The 17,525-nt window shown below is 44.4% G+C and overlaps 1 protein-coding gene across 1 annotated transcript in view; it reads left to right on the top strand.

Moving 5' to 3' along the window:
- The window catches only part of ARMC2 (armadillo repeat containing 2), a 92,568-nt gene that overhangs the window by 23,825 nt on the left and 51,218 nt on the right, over positions 1 to 17,525 (top strand). The window contains exons 6-7 of the mRNA XM_059700768.1: positions 11,699 to 11,775; positions 16,317 to 16,415. Of these exons, the coding sequence (XP_059556751.1) occupies positions 11,699 to 11,775; positions 16,317 to 16,415 (176 nt within the window). The remainder of the gene's footprint in view (positions 1 to 11,698; positions 11,776 to 16,316; positions 16,416 to 17,525) is intronic.

The following is a 17,525-nucleotide window of genomic DNA, read 5'->3' as shown; positions in this document are numbered from 1 at the left end:
AAGAGGACAGAGGGAGTGAGGACACGCTCCCCATGCAGGGTCCTGGGTGGGGGCAGCCGCCTCAGGCCGAGGGCTCGGGCTGAGGGGGCGGGGGGAGGGAAGGAGCTTTGTGCAGCCTTCATCTAGAATACAGACAGATAACTCGGTCAGGGGATGGACTGGAGTTTAACTTCATGCTGGTTGTAATGGAAAAGGGTTTGCTCAGAAAGATATCATCGCAGACGAGACCCTGGGGAACTCGTTACCTTTCCGAAAGAGACCACACTCCCCAAGGACTCCACGGATGATCATACAACCGGTGTGCCCACCACAGCGGTCTCCGTGCGCCCCTTTAAGGGTTCCTGTAAAGTTTGGCAGGCTTGCTCCTTAGCAACACTCCATTTTCTCCTACTTTGTGGGCTACAAGGATTAAAAACAGCTTTCATTGAAAATTGTATGAGGGGTGGGCAGGAGTAAGTTCATTGCCATTCGTATGGAAAACAACATACAGATTATGATTATTGCAATAGCTTTATTAACTGTTTCATGCACTCACAACTATAAACCTACTTTTGCCCTCCCCCTTTCTGGGTAAATATTGTTCAAAATGTTGTGGTTTGAAAATTAATTTTTAGGAGGAAATTGGTTTTTAGGAGGAAAGAACAGTTCATTGCAGAGTCAGAACTCTTCACTGGGGCCAGAATCCCTGATTTGGTTAGTCTCTCAGCCTCATAAGTTAGCTGTGTGCTGTTTAGCATATCTCTCCACGCTTTGGGGAGCTCAGTTTTTAATCCGCAAAATGGAAATAACTGTGCTCCTTCACTCCCATCTCCTCCCAGCCCTCACCATGGGCTGAGGAACAATGAATAAGACTTGAAAGGCTTATATTTAAAGTACCACGTGCTGTTAGTATTATTGGAGTAAAAAAGAAGAAAAGAGGGCTCTCTGGTCAAAGATGGCAAAGCAGAGGCATTCTGCAGAAACCCACTCAAAGCAACAAAGAATGAAAAACAGAGAAGTAAACGTCATCGATGAAACAACAACAACAACAAAAATGGTTCCACCCCGAACTACAAAACATGGAGCAAACTTCACACTGTGTTTGGGGCCCATCCCCTCCCCTTTGGAAAGTGAGCCGTCTTGCACTGGGTGTGAACTCCTGCTCAGTCTGTTGGGAGGAGGACTGCCCTGCCTTCCCTACCCCTCTCTCTCGAGGTGGTTAAGTGGTCAGAGCTGGCTAATCAGAATTCTCCAACCCACCAGCCATCGCGGTTGGTTCAGAGGTGGGCACATAATCCCAGCCAGCCCAATGGAATTCTTCCCTCAGACTTTTGAGAAAAGTGCTTTTTCTCCAAGTTCACAAGCTATAAAGATGATGCTGTCTTGGAGCCAACAGTGGCCAACTCATTGCTTTGTGCAGAGTGACTCTGAGAGGGAAGTGATGTATAAACAAACAGAATGGAGATAGTGACCAAGTTCAAGGATATTATTTAAACCCCTAAATCCAGCTGTGCCTGAGGCCACCACATCTACACTGTGGACTGCTCTGTTTTGAGCCAATATGTTCCTTTTCCTCTCTCTCTCTCTCTCTCTCTCTCTCTCTCTCTCTCTCTCTCTCTCTCTCTCTCTCTCTCTTCTTCTTTTGTTTCCCCTCCCTCTTTCACTCCCTCCTCCTTCCTTCCTTTCCTTTTTGCCTTTCTTTCTTCTTTCCTTTATTTATTTTGACAGGTACAGCTTGTGGTATAATAGATGAGGTTTTTGTCATGTGGAACATTGCAACTAAAAGAGTCTAGTTAACCTGCCAGACTCTGTGAAATATAGAGGAAAACAAGAGGGGATTTGAGAGCAGACACCTCCTCAGACCGTGAAGAAACAGGTTTCACTAAAACTGAGTCTCTTGGTTCAGAAAGATGTAGTCAGAGAAACGAGATCTGAGGATGTGGGCAGGCCACTGGAGAGGTGAGGGAGCCACTGTAAAGACCCCATTCAAGACAGTCAAGATCCGGATCATGAAGCAAACGGGGGTGGGGTGGGGGTGGGGAGGGAAGCTGAGGGTGACATGCTCGCCACATTTCCTGTGAGCCAGCTAGTTTGGGGGGGGAGGCGGTGCAGTTTGATAGGTTAACACAGGGCTTTTCTGTGAGTCATGGCAACCTGCTACACATAACCAAGGGAACACACACTCAAAATCAAGAAAAGTCACAAACTTGGTGAATGGATGTTCAAGAAAACTAAAGCTGAAGGCGCAGTATACCCCAGTTCTCTCTTCTGTGGATCCTTTTCATTATGCAACAAATATATGACTCTGTTTAAAGAAAATTAGTATTAGGACAAGAGTTAACATGGGACTTGATCATAGATATGTAAAGAACTGAACAAAAACAGATGAAGAAAATGAATCGCAAAAAGAATTACTCTCCAAAAACAAGGAAAGCGTTAAAACAATTTTGCATAGCTTCCAAGAGATGATTGATAATGTTATCGGTCTCTTTTTAAAAAAATAATGGCAGGGGGGAGCTCTGCTTTGTAGGGTTTTTTTAAATTATATTTTTATTGATTTCAGAGAGGAAGGGGGAGAGAGAGAGAGAGAGAGAGAGAGAGAGAGAGAGAGAGAGAGAGAGAATCGTTGATTGACTGCCTCCTTCACGTCCCCAACTGGGGGGCGAGCCCACAAGCCAGGCATGTGCCCTTGACCAGAATCGAACCTGGGACCCTTCAGTCCACAGGCTAACGCTCTATCCAAATGAGCCAAACTGGCTAGGACAAGAGCTCTTCTTTGGTTTATAAGAATTCAAATTAGAGATTATAAACCCATGTAAAGAGATGAAAAGTATGCTCGTAGTTATCTAAAAAGAAAAGGAGGGAAAGGTTTAAATGTGGAGAGGAAAGCCACATTAGATATGAAAAATAAGAATAAAACAGCTGACAATACAATGAGACTTAGTGGACAGGCTAGAGGAACTCATTCAAAAAGCAGAAGGTAAGAAGATTGGACAATGATTAGAGAGACTGAGATAGACATGGGAGGTGTGACACTTGTATTCCTGAATCCTCCTCCCGCTCCTCCTCCTTTTAGTAATATCTTACTTTGAAGTAAGTTCCAGCACTCTTCCAAGTGATTTAGATATATTAACTCACTTTATTTTTACATAAATCCACTGAGAATGGAAGAGATCAGAGCCAAAGGAACCAGAAAAAATATTAAGACATAACAGAACACAACTTTCTGAAATAAAGATTTGAATCTGAAGCTCAGATGGACACATTGTATTGCAAAAAAAAAATTTGATATAGAACATTGCCAACAGTGCTCAGCATTAGAACACTGCCCAGTGCACAGCCCACACCCAGTTAGTAATGGTTGATCACAGGGATTAATGGAAGAAGGTCTCTGGCCACCCAGGCTGAACAAGCAAGTCCCACAAAAGGAGGAGAAGGCAGGCTGCCCCGGCTTTATTAGGGCATCCCTCGGTGCTAGAAGGCAGTCAAGTCACGTCTGTGAAGTCCTAAGTATAAGAAGGACAACCCGACAATCATATCACCCGCCAAGTTGTTCTTCAGTAAAAAGGCAACAGACGTTTCCAAATGTGAGTGAACTCTGGGTCTACAGTACTAAGGCACTCTCTAGATAACTCTTAGATAACAAAGTGATGAGTCAGATTTCAAAACTCAGAAGTGAAGAAGCTATGGTAGACGCATTTGTGGTGATATTGACTTTGTTTTCCTATTGAATTAAAAGTAAACAACTCTGAAAATGATGGCTGTGGAATGGGAACCTTGATGATGTCGGAGTAACATAAATAATCAGAAGCGGTATTTGGGAGGAAGCATGAGTGCTAATTACTTCACTTCGTAATAGGGAATAGATTTTTCAGTAGCTACAGCCTGAAATTGAAATATATTGTTTAAAAAGAATGATTTCAGCATCCTAATGTTTTTCATTATTTTTTCTTTTTCTTAACTTCAGAGAAATCTTTTAGAAACTAAAATCTTTTGGGAGGACCCATTCATCTGAAGTTCTACAATCCCTTCAGTTTCACCTCAATTTCTGTTTCTCTGTTAAACTCAAGTAAAATTTATAGTTCATACTTTAAAGTTGCAATGCCATGTATTGTGATCCCATTTATATGTATCCCTTACCTGCCCTTCCTCCAAGTCACCTTTCCATTCTTTCATTCTTTTATCTTTTTATCTGAATATATGCAAAATATGTCTGGATGGTTACTACATATTAATAATATTTGTTTCTGGGTGGTGGGATCCTGGGTGATTTTTTAATAATTTTCTTTGTATTTCCTTATATTGCCTGGCTTTAACAATAATAATAAATATATCATTTTTTTCAAAAATAATGAAGTCATTATTCTGTTAAGAAATTAAGGGTAATGTGGCCGAGAAACTGTTTTAACTTGGAGAAGATGCGTTGGTCAGAATGATTTGGTGGAGTCCCACATTATTTGATAGTTTTCATGTAGGAGGCATGTCTTGGGAGATGCAGGAATGGACCCTGTCCTTGAGGAGCTCACGGGCGCATCTGGCTTGTCACTCAGGTGTGGCCCGTGGAAGAGCAGCAGCAACATTACCTGGGAGCTTGAGAGAATTTAGAATCTCAGGCCCCACCCCAAACTTGCTGAATTAGCGTCCGCATCTTTATAACATATCTGGGCGATCTGCATGTGCACAAACGTTGTCAAAGCACTATTCCGTGATTTCTCTCTGCTGAAGGGAGGGAAGGAGAACTAAAAGAAAGGTCCTGGGCATGTAGAAGCAAGGGCACCTCATTCTTTTTAGATAGATAGATAGATAGATAGATAGATAGATAGATAGATAGATAGATAGATAGATAGATTTCAGAGAGGAAGGGAGAGGGAGAGAGAGATAGAAACATCAGTGGTGAGAGAGAATCATTGATCGGCTGCCTCCTGCATGCCCCACACTGGAGATCAAGCCTGCAACCCGGGCATATGTCCTGACCAGGAATTGAACCGTGACCTCCTGGTTCATAGGTTGACGCTCAACCACTGAGCCACGCCGGCCAGGCGAGGGCACCTCATTCTGACTGAAGATCACAGCAGGCTTCCTGGCCTTGCGGGTTTGTGTTGCCGCCCAGGGCTGATGTGCAATGGGGAAGGGATGTGTGCTTTCCTAAAGGAGCAGCAGGGCGAGGGGGGTTTGACCTGGTGGCAGGTGGCCTGGCGCAGCAGGGCATGGGCCCTGCGGCCACAGACTGCCGGGCCCCTGAGGGGCTTTGGGCAGCAGAGAGGCTGGCGGCAGTGTGGGCAACGTGTGGGGAAGGGAGAGCCTGGGCAGAGGTGACCGTCGGGAAGCAGTGGCCGCAGGACCGGCAGGAGGTGGTGATGTGTGAGCTGGAGCACCGCCTGAGGCTGAGGCGTTAGGGGTGGAAAGCAGAGAGTGGAGACCACGTGGCATCCATCTGCTCAGAAACGTGCTGTCCAAGAGGCAGGCACAGCACCGTCTCCTGTGCTCAGGCCTCACGGTGCAGCAGTGAGGAGGCCTGAGGCCTTTTCACGTGAGGCTCTTGGAAACCGTGCGGCTACGAAGGTCACAGGAATCATGAAACTGGGCTTTCACTCTGAGCTCTGGGAATTCAAGCCTACTGTCATCTTCTTAGTGTAAGAAAACGCTTAGCTCAAAATTTGCCAAATTTTCTTTTTATCATAAGTATCCTTTAAAATTTCCTTTTCCAGTTTTACATGTAATTTTTCCCAAATAAAAATAAATGTATGCTTTTTTTCTTAATTCCTAATTCTTCTATTTAGTTGACTTAATATCCAGGTATTGCTCTAAAGCAGGAGGCAAACGACAGGCCAGGAGCCAAATGTGACCGGACACCTATGGTTTTTACAGCCCTTGAGCTAAGAATTGTTTAAATGGCTACCTTTCTTTTTTTTTTTTTTAATATATTTTATTGATTTTTTACAGAGAGGAAGGGAGAGAGATAGAGAGTTAGAAACATCGATGAGAGAGAAACATCGATCAGCTGCCTCCTGCACACCCCCTACTGGGGATGTGCCCGCAACCCAAGTACATGCCCTTGACCGGAATCGAACCTGGGACCTTTCAGTCCGCAGGCCAACGCTCTATCCACTGAGCCAAACCGATTTCGGCATGGCTACCTTTCTTATTGTTACATTTTTAATCCTCGCCTGACCAATGCTTATTGATTTTAGAGAGAGGGGAAGGGGGGAGGGGGAGAGAGAGAAAGAAACATCACTTGTTGCCTCCTGTTCACCCACCAACCGGGAACCCAACCTGCAACCCAGGTCTGTGCCCTGACCTGGAACCAAACCGCTACCTCTTGGTGTATGAGACGACACTCCAAGCAACTGAGCCACCTGGCCAGGGCTAAGTCATGACCTTTTAAATGGTCACAAAAGTCCCTACATACCAGCCTCCATTTTGCCACTTGACACACAAAGTGTAAAGTATCTTCTGTCTGGCCCTTTAAGAAAAAGTTTGCTGACCCCTGATTAAAGAACCTTACTTGTAATGATTGGAAGAACTGTCTGATTATAGCAAAATCTGAATTTTAGAATAGTTTTAAAGAAATATATTTTATTTGTTATTATTATTGTTGTTGTTGTTGTTATCATTATCATTATTATTGTCACTGTATATTTTATCCAGCAGTAGATGTTGTTAGTGTGACTGATTCATGGATGGGCATTAGTAACTCTGTGTATGGCCTTGCCTTGGCTACAGAGTTTGGTTCTGACTATTCAGAGTGAAACGAGGTCCTTTGTCAATAACTGGGACACATGTGGGCCGCAGACGAGAAGCCTGGGAATGCCAAATCCATTTTGCTTTCCTCAGAACTCCAACCTGATTACAGATGGGAGCAAAGGAAGGGCAGACCTGAGAGAATTTCAGAGTGATGGGGCCAAAGCCCTCATCACGCCATGCCTGAAACCCACCCTGGCTCTCACCTTTCGGGTCAGATGAGCCAATAAATTTCCCTTATTGTTTGTCAGTCAGAGGTAGGTTTTCGTTATTTGTAGATGAAACAACCTTAACAAATAAAATGGAGTTATTTTACCTCTAAGAAGAATTTCACAGAGTAGCTCTACGGAATAATTTCTGGAATTGTTTTATCCTTGGAACATCAAAATCATGGAAAAATATAATTATGGCCTTTAACAACATGGAACAGGACACTGGGCAGAGGAGCAATTATCCTGGATGACAGCATCAAGATCTAAAACCGGCCGATAGGCAGGAACACTTTACCAAATATAACACTGAAATTCAATAAGAATGAGTTTAAGGAAACGATTAAGGATGAGCTGCATGTGTAAGAAAAGACAAGACCTGGCCAACACTGTGAAGTGACCACCAAAACCACTAATACAGTGTCAGGCTGTATTATTTAGACTCTCACCTCTTTGCTCCTCAGGCCACACCTTCAGCGCAGTGCTGGGTTCCAGACTGTAAAAGGGATCCAGACCAGCAGAGTGACTCAACAGGCTGGCAAGAATATGTAAAGCCTTACCAAATGAGAAACATTTGAAGGAACGGAGAAGTTTGTCAATGACATCAATGACAGCAGCTGCGGTGACAGTAAACACTTAAGTCCTCACCATGTGCCGGAACTACGCTGAGCCATTCCACCTGATATCATTTCGCCCTCACAACAACCCTATGGGGAGGAGGGCCATTACTCACCACCCCCTCATACACAGAGGAAACCAACGTTTAGGTAAAAATCTTACCTGAGCGCACACAGCCAGTAAGCGGTAGAACCATGGGTGTTAGGTCATAGCTTTAAGTGGTGAACGTACCATCTTTCAAGGATTGCCAAGAAAGATGATTTGTTTCCTGTGGCTCCGGTTAGTGGAAACAAAACCAATGGGTAGACGTTACAGGGAAATAGATTTCCATTGAGTGTAAGACCATCTAGTCTCCTCTTCTTTAGCAAAGAGGGGGTTCTTCTCTTTAAGATCATTGACTCAACACAAAATTTTTGGACAGTTCTTCCTCAGTCCTCATCTTCGTAGACCTGTTAATCATATTCATTTTCACAACAGTTTGGGCTACATGGAGCAGATTTTATTTCTCTTCTTCCTTTGGAGTCTCTCTCCCCTTTCTGCCCTTTGCCCTTGTTCTGACGGGCTTGTTCCGCGAGCGCGGGGTTTGAGCCAGTCTTCTGAGGCTGCTGCTCCCTGGGCTGCTTTGGTCTCTGACAGAGCTCTTGTCCTGATTTCCACATCTCCTTTGCAGATGCTCCATTTTTCATCAGAAATCCAATGTGGCAAAACCCAAACTTACTTCACACCTCTAACTGTTCTGCTGCCCACCCTCCCTGTTTTGGGTAGCAGCCCTACTATCCTGTGCCTCCAGGTCTACCTTGTGTTTGTTTTGCCTGAAATCAATCACTAAATCCTACCGACTTGTCATGTATAGGGTCTCTTGTATTTTTTCTTTCTTGTCCAGTCCCATTCTCACCCTCGAAGGACCTTGTTGACCTCTCTCCAAGTCTCCTAAATACTCTTGCTACTGGATACTTCTAAATCTCCTCACCTGCTTGTATGAGAGCCCGTGACAGCTCCTCACTGCCCATTACATCGGTTCCATGGACCCACCTGACGTTTCAGGCAGCTGTTCCCAACACCTCCCAGCAGAAACCTTCTATCCCTATCTTGCTGGCCGGTGCAGTTCTCCCCTGCCCTGAGAAACAGGCTCCTCACGCCCTCTTTACCTTCACTCATGCTGCTCTCCTCCTGAGAGGAGGTCTGTCATTTGCTGGTTCAGCTTTTATTCTTTTAAGGCCCACTTTGTGGTCCACGTCTTCCTTCTCGGCATCCCTCTAGTTCCTGCACCCACTGAATTTCACCTTCTAGTACTTGTATAGAGACTCAATTGCAATTTTCCATTTTTAAAAAAGTCCCTTAGTTCTTCATAGTAGACTTTAAATTTCTTTAGGGCAACTCATTCGAATGTTCTATCTAGCACTGGACTGCTCAGACAGGTGTTGGTTGACTCAGAACTAAAGAGAGGAATAACAGTGACAACTTATTAAGTTACTCATATGTACCAATCACTGTACTAAATAGAGGCATTGCATTCATTTTAAGAGAAGGAAATCAAGGCCAGGAGGTTAAGTAACGTGCCTAAGGCCACCTAGCTGGTAAGTGTTGGGCCCTGAACTTAGACTCTAGGTAGTTTGTGTGCAGAGCCTGCACATCCAATCGCTGTGCCATGATTGGCCCATTCCAGGCCTGTGCTGTTTTTGAGAATCAGTGTAGTCAGCACTGCCGCGCTTGTGTATTGAGAAGGACCCCCCACCCTTGAAATGGGGGTACACAAATGTGGTTTATAGGAAGGCAACCCCATCACTGGCCATGTCCTCAGTGACTTTGAAAGGCCATCAGCTGAAAACTATCTTGCTTGATCGCAACAGTTGTTTAGGACAATGATGAAGAGGACCTCGCCTCTATTGCCCTCACACTTTCTGGTTATTTCCGGGGGTGGTAAATATGGGAACCTCCAGCTTCACCCCTGCCAAGCTTGCGGCATTTTTCTCTTTTTGGAGGGTCGCTTTCTTTTTTTTCTATCTTCTCTGAGATCTGCTTCATTTATTTCAACTCTGAGAGTGTGGACAATAAGAATCTCATCCGCATTTCTTTGTTTGATTGGCCAGGAACACCTTGCTACCAGACCTATGTTTTTACCTGAATAAAAATGAAGTAATTTTCTCAGAGTATTAACTAATTCAGTGATGGCGAACCTATGACACGCGTGTCAGAGGTGACACGCGAACTCATTTTTTTTGGTTGATGTTTCTTTGTTAAATGGCATTTAAATATAGAAAATAAATATCAAAAATATGAGTCTTTGTTTTACTGTGGTTGCAAATATCAAAAAATGTCTCTATGTGACACGGCACCAGAGTGAAGTTATGGTTTTTTAAAAGGCTGACACGCCGAGCTCAAAAGGTTCGCCGTCACTGCACTAATTAGACATTTTGAAAAAGGTTAGCTTGTTCTTTTCTCTCATATGATAAGATCAAGTGTTAGAGAAAAAGGACCTATTTACGGAAAAAATTATATCTGGAGAAGCTAAGCCTTGGGGCAGTAGGAAAGGTCAAGCAAGACCAGCACTGGAAGTTCATGGGCCTCTTCGTCACAGGAAGCAGGAGCAACGGGCACGCAGATGGATGTTCGTGGGTAACCCTGGCCCCATGTATGTACACTCCTTATGGCTTTCAGAGCAAATTTTATATTTGATGAATAAAATTTTGTTTCAAAACTTTCACTATTCTCTCAGTGTTTTGTGCTTTTTTTTTTGTCTTGGAATTTTATACAGATACTAGGGGCCCGGTGCACGATATTCGTGCACTGGGTGTGGGGTAGGGGGGAGTGTCCCTCAGCCCAGCCTGCCCCCTCTCACATACTGGGAGCCCTCAGGCATTGACCCCCATCACCCTCCAATTGCAGGATCGGCCCCTTGCCCAGGCCGGATGCCTCTGGCTGAGGCGTCCGGCCCGGGCAGCGGGGACCCGCAGCTGCAGCGGCCCCAAGATCGTGGGCTTCGCTTTAGGCCCAGGCAAGGGACCCCTAGCTCCTGGGACTGCCAGCTTCGACCGTGCCCAGCTCCCATCGCTGGCTCCACCCCTACTTCCTGCTATCACTGGCCAGGGCGGAAAAGGCACCTGATTCTCCGATCATGGCTGGGGGGCTTGTATTTCCGATGGCTGAGTTTCTGATCACTGTCAGTGGCAGGGGGCTTCTTCCTGCTTTCCCTTTCGCCTCCCTGCATTGTGCCTACATATGCAAATTAACTGCCATCTTGTTGGCAGTTAACTGCCAATCTTAGTTGGCAGTTAACTGCCAATCTTAGTTGGCAGTTAATTTGCATATAGCCCTGATTAGCCAATGAAAAGGGTATCGTCGTACGCCAATTACCATTTTTCTCTTTTATTAGTGTTGATTTCAGAGTAAGTACTTTTAAGTTTCAGCTCTACCTAACGAGAAATTATATCCTTCAGAGACCATCTCTATATTAAATGTAACCTTAATTAAAAAAGAAACAGGTATAGTAGCATAATCCTGCTATTGGCTAGCCATCACTCTTTTATTTGTAATATAAAATATTTTGTTATCTAGGACTGCCTAAATTTAGCTTCAGTTTTTTTAACATTTAAATTATGTTTAAAAATAAAACATTTCCAGAAAATATTCATTTAATTTTTAAAAAGGAAACAGGACCTGTGATGGGAAAGAGCAGTGAATTGGAAATTGTAAGACTTGGGCTCTAGATCTGACCTTGTTCCATGACCTTGGGAACATCTGATGAATTTGGGAACTTTTTTGGGGGGGCGGGGGGTGTCTGGAGGGAGGAGAGAGAGAGAGAGAGAGAGAGAGATTGCTCCCAGCTCATAAATGCTAGGCTCTTGTAATTCAAGCATAGAGGAGTTCTTTCTTATTCTCACAGTGACCTCTTGTGGTAAAATCCTTTTCTATTTGCAAAGTCAACTTTGGGTTTATTTTTGTTGTTATTTCTAGTAACTATATTTCATATTGTTAAGCAAATATGGCTTGTTTTCAAAAGGTGAATCTGATTGGAAATTAGAGGTTGATTAAACTGGGATCTGGGTTACCCTGTGGCTTCCTCAGAAACTTCATGGCCGACTCCCGACACCTACGGAAGAGAAATGCTCTGGTTTTGCGCTGAGTGCTGTGTGTGTTCCTCTTCCTCCTAGGGACCAGGGGGAGAGGCGCCCGAGGGCCTCCTCATGCCCCAACAGCTCGGACCTGAGCAGGCTGGGAGCCAGAGCAGGTGAGGTGCTTGTGTGCTTAGAGGTCCCAACATTCCTTCACCTGCTGCAGAAAGAAGTGTCTGCACTGAAGACGTCTGATGTTGGCTCGCTGTTTGAAAACTCCAGGAACTTTGCTCAGCTTGGTCACACAGCAACATTTATTTTTATAACTTTTTGTTATTTTCACAACAGTCTTACCATTCTTCCAGCTCAAATACTATTATCTATAGGTTACACTCTTAATGAAATTTATTTTGTAAAAGTGTTTGGAAAGTTTCAAACCATGACATGAACATAGTTATTGAGTTCAAAACTTTGGTTCAAAATCGTTACTCACTTAAACGAAACTATATCAACTATATGAAGACAGCTCTTTGGGTGTTTAAACTAGTAGAGAAAAATATGTGACAATATTAGTCACAGACTAGAAATGATACAAAATGTATCATGCAATGGAAAATCGCAATTAGAAAAATGAACTAGACTACATTTAAAATATTGAATGAGTATAAGCATAACATGACATGAAAAATTGAGTTGCAAAAATAATGATATATGTTGTTTATGGATATAGATCCATGTTGTAAACCTGCTCAAGCATGATAAAAATAAGCACCTGGTTTAGAATGGTGGTAACCCTCAGGGGGAGAGAGTGGGGAGAGCAGGTGCGGGGAGACATACAGAGGGCATCAACTATGTCTGTAACATTGTGGTTCTTTAAAAGAAGAAGGAGGATGAAAATATGGTTAATATTTGACCAAAGGAGTCTGGGGTATGCAGGTGTTTGTTATATTCTTTGTACTTTTATTATATACATGAAATTTTATGAAACCAAACTATTATTAAGTTCAAAAATGTTTTTATTATCTTCAAAACTAATTCCTTATCAATAAAATGACTTTTGTGGCCGATGAGAATTTCTGTAGTACTCAGGGAAATCTTAGATAGGCTCATTTCCATATCAGCATTGTTGCTGAGGCTTTTACATTTACATGCTAAAAACATCAGCCAATAAACACTGCGTCAAGTTTTTGTGTCCAGAGCTCAAAGTTGTGGTTTAGAACTATAACCACTGAGACAGCAAAATCTTCAAAAACATGCTGAAATTTCTGCTTGACTTACCCAATTTCCTGTTGAATCATAATTTTTCTATTTAGCAAACCTAGGTAAAAGTGCTTTCTGAAATATTAGCTTGTTGCTCACGACTGAGACAGACTTTATTTTTTTGTGTGGCTCTTAAAAAGTAATCATTATGAGCCCATGCTTCAGTTCCTAGTTAGTGTGTAGCATGGGATTTGTGTGGGGAGCAGAGCTGGAGGAGGTGGGCGAGGGCGGAGATGTGGAGAGCCTGGAGCTGGAGACAGCTGCTCACGCAGGGGTCCCTAGGAGGGAGTGGGGAGCAAACCCTTACACGACAGTGCCCAGCTAACTTCCGTTCTGAGAGCAAACACAGCCCAGAAACATTCAGACGGGCCTGTGAGGACCTCCTTTCTGAAGGTCAAAAAAACTGTTCTGTGATTTCTGGCTCAGCCCTGTAATACGACTCTTCCTGGGATGAACGTTACCAGTTCTGTTTGTCCTGAGAAAAGGGGGTGGACAGTCCTGGTTCTCACAGAGCCATTCTATTACAGAGCATATTGCATAGGTGGTAAACATGCTCATGTGAGCTCACTAGACTTGAGATTTGTGTGTCTCGTAAATTTAAGGGCATCATAAGTGTTGGTTGATGCAATTATTTGTCTCACATTATCTTTTGGCTTTTGGCTTGATATATGTTGATTTTATTCATATACTTTGGACTCTGAAGATGTCATATCCCTGGGAATATGAACAGCTGTGTTTTCTATACTGCTTGAATATTCAGGTTTACTTTTAGAATCCATATTTGTAATTTATCAGAGTTATGGCAGACTCATGAGAGTCATGATCCCAAAGATGGTGACGGTGGCCTGTAATCTTTTATCTGCAGTTCTGAAATACCTAAAGCTCTGAAAGCTGACATATTTTGCAAACCCCTTTAGTGACAATGCCTGAGCTGTACTGATCCCAGGCCAGTGTAGTCTTGGTTCCACTAGTGTGAACAGTCACATATTTTGCTACCAGGGGGCTGCTCCAGAGGACCCTACCGGGGGTGGTATGTAAAATGCAGTGTGTGCACCCTATTGCCTTACTAAAATGCAAAGTTTTCTGCATCCCAAACCACATCTGGTCCCAAAGGCTTTGGATAAGGGATTGTAAGCCTCTACTGATATGAGCTGATTTTTTTCCATTTCAACTATGTGTTTGTGTGAATTCTCGCTTGCAGATGATGTGAAACCTCGCGATTAAAACTAGTGACAGCCCCTACACTGCTTAGTTACAGCTTGTGGACAACCCCTTTTGTCTACTTTTGCTGCTCACGTGCCCTACCTGCCCAGCGCGTGTCAGCCCCTCCTGGTATTAGGAAGGTTTAATAAAAGGTGAGCTTAGTCTCGCTGCAACTGGGAGTGGCTGTTTGCAGCAGGGAGTGCTCTGGGGCAAGGCCTGTGAGCTGGGCGCATAGGTAACGGGTATAGCTTTCCTGCCTCTCGGCGTCATCACCTCACTTCATAGGCATCACATATATCCTGTTCAAGGGTAATACAAGCACGTGAGGAGTTTTGAAAAATACAGCAGAGCACGTAAAAGACCTTAATAAGCCGTAATCCCAGCACTTGAGATGACCACTGTCATCCCATTTTACAGAGGAAAAGCAAAGCGACTTGCCCAACGTGAACCTGCTCGTAGGGGCAGAGCTAGGACTCACACCCAGACAGTGCCTCCAGAGCCTGTGCTCCTCAAGGGCCTTCCCGATCAGCTTGTCCATTTTTTAGTTGAAACAACCTAAATGTATACAGGCCACACACCTTTCTTTTTAAATATATTTTTAAGTTGATTTCAGAGAGGAAGGGAGAGGGAGGGAGAGAGAGAAACATCAGTGATGCGAGAGAATCGTTGATCTGCTGCCTCCTGCATACCCCTCACTGGGGATGGAGCCCACAACCTGGGCATGTGCCCTGACTGGGAATCAAACCTCCTGGTTCCTGCTTCATAGGTTGATGCTCAACCACTGAGCCACGCTGGCTGGACCAGCCCACACACCTTTCAATTCTCATTCTCATTCTCTCTCTCTCTCTCTCTCTCTCTCTCTCTCTCTCTCTCTCTCTCTCTCCTTATTCTGTGACATTTTTTAGGGTCCAGGCACCCACTATGTGGTCACTTAATTGGCATTGGGGAGGGCACAGATTTCCTGACCCAAACCAGATGTGGTGCCCCCCCTCCAGCTCGACTGTCAGTGTCTCAGATCTTGAGATAATTCCTTGTGAAATGTAATCATGATTTACAGTTTCTAATAGGATTTGCATTTCCCCTCAAAGTTACCTTTTAGTTTGCTGATTTGCTGCAGGGTAGAATAGCGTAGAGGTCAAGTGCAAAGACTATGGATCTATTTGACACTGGGCTGGTAACTTAAGACGCCTGAACCCCACTTTCTGCATGTGGAAAATGGGGACAATTTAGGAACCTTCTCATCGCATTGTTACAGAAATTAAAGGTGGGCCTGCTGCACCTGACATACATGACGAATGGTCGCTTCACTTCTCTGCAGGCTGCCTCTCCAGGCACCATCCATCGTGATGTGCTGTATCATACAGCCTGATACACCTCGGACATGATGACCTGTTTGTTTTTTAATCAGGGGAAGAAATTGCTATTTATTGAGTGTTATGCTGGGCACTGGGCTCAGAGCTTTGCCTGCATCATGTTTTGTAACTCACACAAAACCCTGAAGGCAAATGATCTGACCTCTGCTTTGCTGGTGAGGCTTAGAAAGAATGAGAAACTGGCCCCTGGCCACCCGATGCATCAATAATGAAGTTGAATTTCAATTGAGATTTGGCAACACCCAAAGCCCACATTTTTCCCACCCCCACCCCCACCCCCCACCAAATTAACTTGGCCCCCAATGCTGTGGACATTTTATTTTATACTAGAGGCCCGATGCACGAAATTCGTGCAAGGGGCTCGGCCCTTGCAGCCCTCGCAGCCCCGGCTTCGTCTGGAAGGTCATCCAAACAGTCATTCTGCTGTTTGGTCTAATTAGCATATTAGCTCTTTATTTTATAGGATAGGACAGAAAATCCCTGCAAGCCTCCCTGTTGTAAAACTTTCCATTAAATGTTTTCAAGATCTTTATTCTTTACCTAGCTATAGTTTTCTACTTATTCTGCTTTAAAGACGGATAAGTTTAAGTAAAAATAACTCAAAACTGTTTGCCTTACTGACAATAATTTCAACATTTACAAAGCTTAAGATTTTATGAAGTATCCCAATCAGAATTTTACCTGATCTTATTGGAGTTTCATTTGGGGTGATTTGATTAGAAGACATGTACTTCTAAACAGTGTTCGTCGAGCTTTGGGGGCAAAATGTAATTTAATTCTAGAGTTCACTATTCTTAGTGACAAACAGCAAAGGCTTGTGACGACGCTCCAGTTGTAACTCTTTTCAGTGCTCTTTCCCCTGCTCTGGGTTTCTTTTGCAGGTTCAAAAGCTGACCTGCAAGGAAAGGATACAGAAATGGAAGTAGACGATGTCTTTTGGAATACCAGGATAATGCCAATTTTGCACAAATTAGAGAAAGGTAATAAAGTATTTTTTTTTGTTTTAAATCAGAAATTTCTGTGGTTATATATATGCCCCCGTTGCCCTGATGTTTTTAGTATGCTTTGACTATCATTTCCATGAACTCATTAAAAAACAAATGAAGCCATCTACCTGTTTACCCAGGACTATATGTAAACCTAATTTTTAATGAGGAGAATTGTACTTTAAGTGCAGCAAGAGAGTCTACTTGTAAAATCCCCCTTGGAATATATATTTATTTTCACCTCCTCTGCCCACAGGGATGCTGGTTTGAGCTCTTTAGGGTGGCAGTTAAGCAAGAAAGTGAAAGATTGAAACAGATTGCAGGTCTCTGAAACTTGACTAAGTCTCATAGACTGGCGTCCTGGGCAGCTGTGCCCCTGGTTTTCTAGATCCAAATGCATATGTCCTACTCTCTTTAGTTAGAACACACCTGTCAGGGGTGCCTCTCAGAGCAGGAAGTGTTGTGGGGTGTGCACTCTGGAGTGGCCGGCAGTGAAGGCCCACGATCAACAGGCCTCTGCAGATGTGACCTGTGGGGAGCTTGCCAGTCAGGGGAATGGCCCCCACCTTCTTCCTCTGTCCGCTGCTCGGGGAGTCCATTTCTGAGGTTGGAACAGGCTCCCGTGGAGCTGCAGCCATGGCCCGGGGCTGAGCCCAGTGCCTGGCACAACAGCACACAGTAGGCCTTCGCTAGCAATTGTGGGATGAGTGCCCCTGAGATGAGCAAAACAGCATGGCAGCCACAGGAAGAGGCTCAGGGGAAGTGGGGAAGTGAGTCGTCCCCAGCAGCCATGCCGAACAGGGAAGCCGTGCAGACTCACTCCCTAACAGGCCACATGAGCTCTTGGCCATGCTCAGGTTGATGTGGGAGGCCTGCACATTGGGGGACTCACCTGACCTCGGTGCAGGTGCTCCTCACCTGCCAGGTGAGGGGTGAGTGAGACCAGGTCCTCACCCAAGTCCACTGCCGCTCAAATCCCTGAGAATAAGAAGTTCTGATGTGGCCCCTCTAGAGTTCCTCATCTTCACCCTCTTGTTGGTAGGCCCGGTTAACTTCAGCCCTGACTTGAGGAGATGCGGGCCTAAGCTAGTGAGGGAGCACTTA

This window comes from Myotis daubentonii, chromosome 6 (assembly GCF_963259705.1).
Source record: "Myotis daubentonii chromosome 6, mMyoDau2.1, whole genome shotgun sequence".
Lineage (NCBI taxonomy): Eukaryota > Metazoa > Chordata > Mammalia > Chiroptera > Vespertilionidae > Myotis > Myotis daubentonii.
Note: the sequence above shows the minus strand (reverse complement) of the source record. Positions and strands in the feature narration are given on the sequence as shown.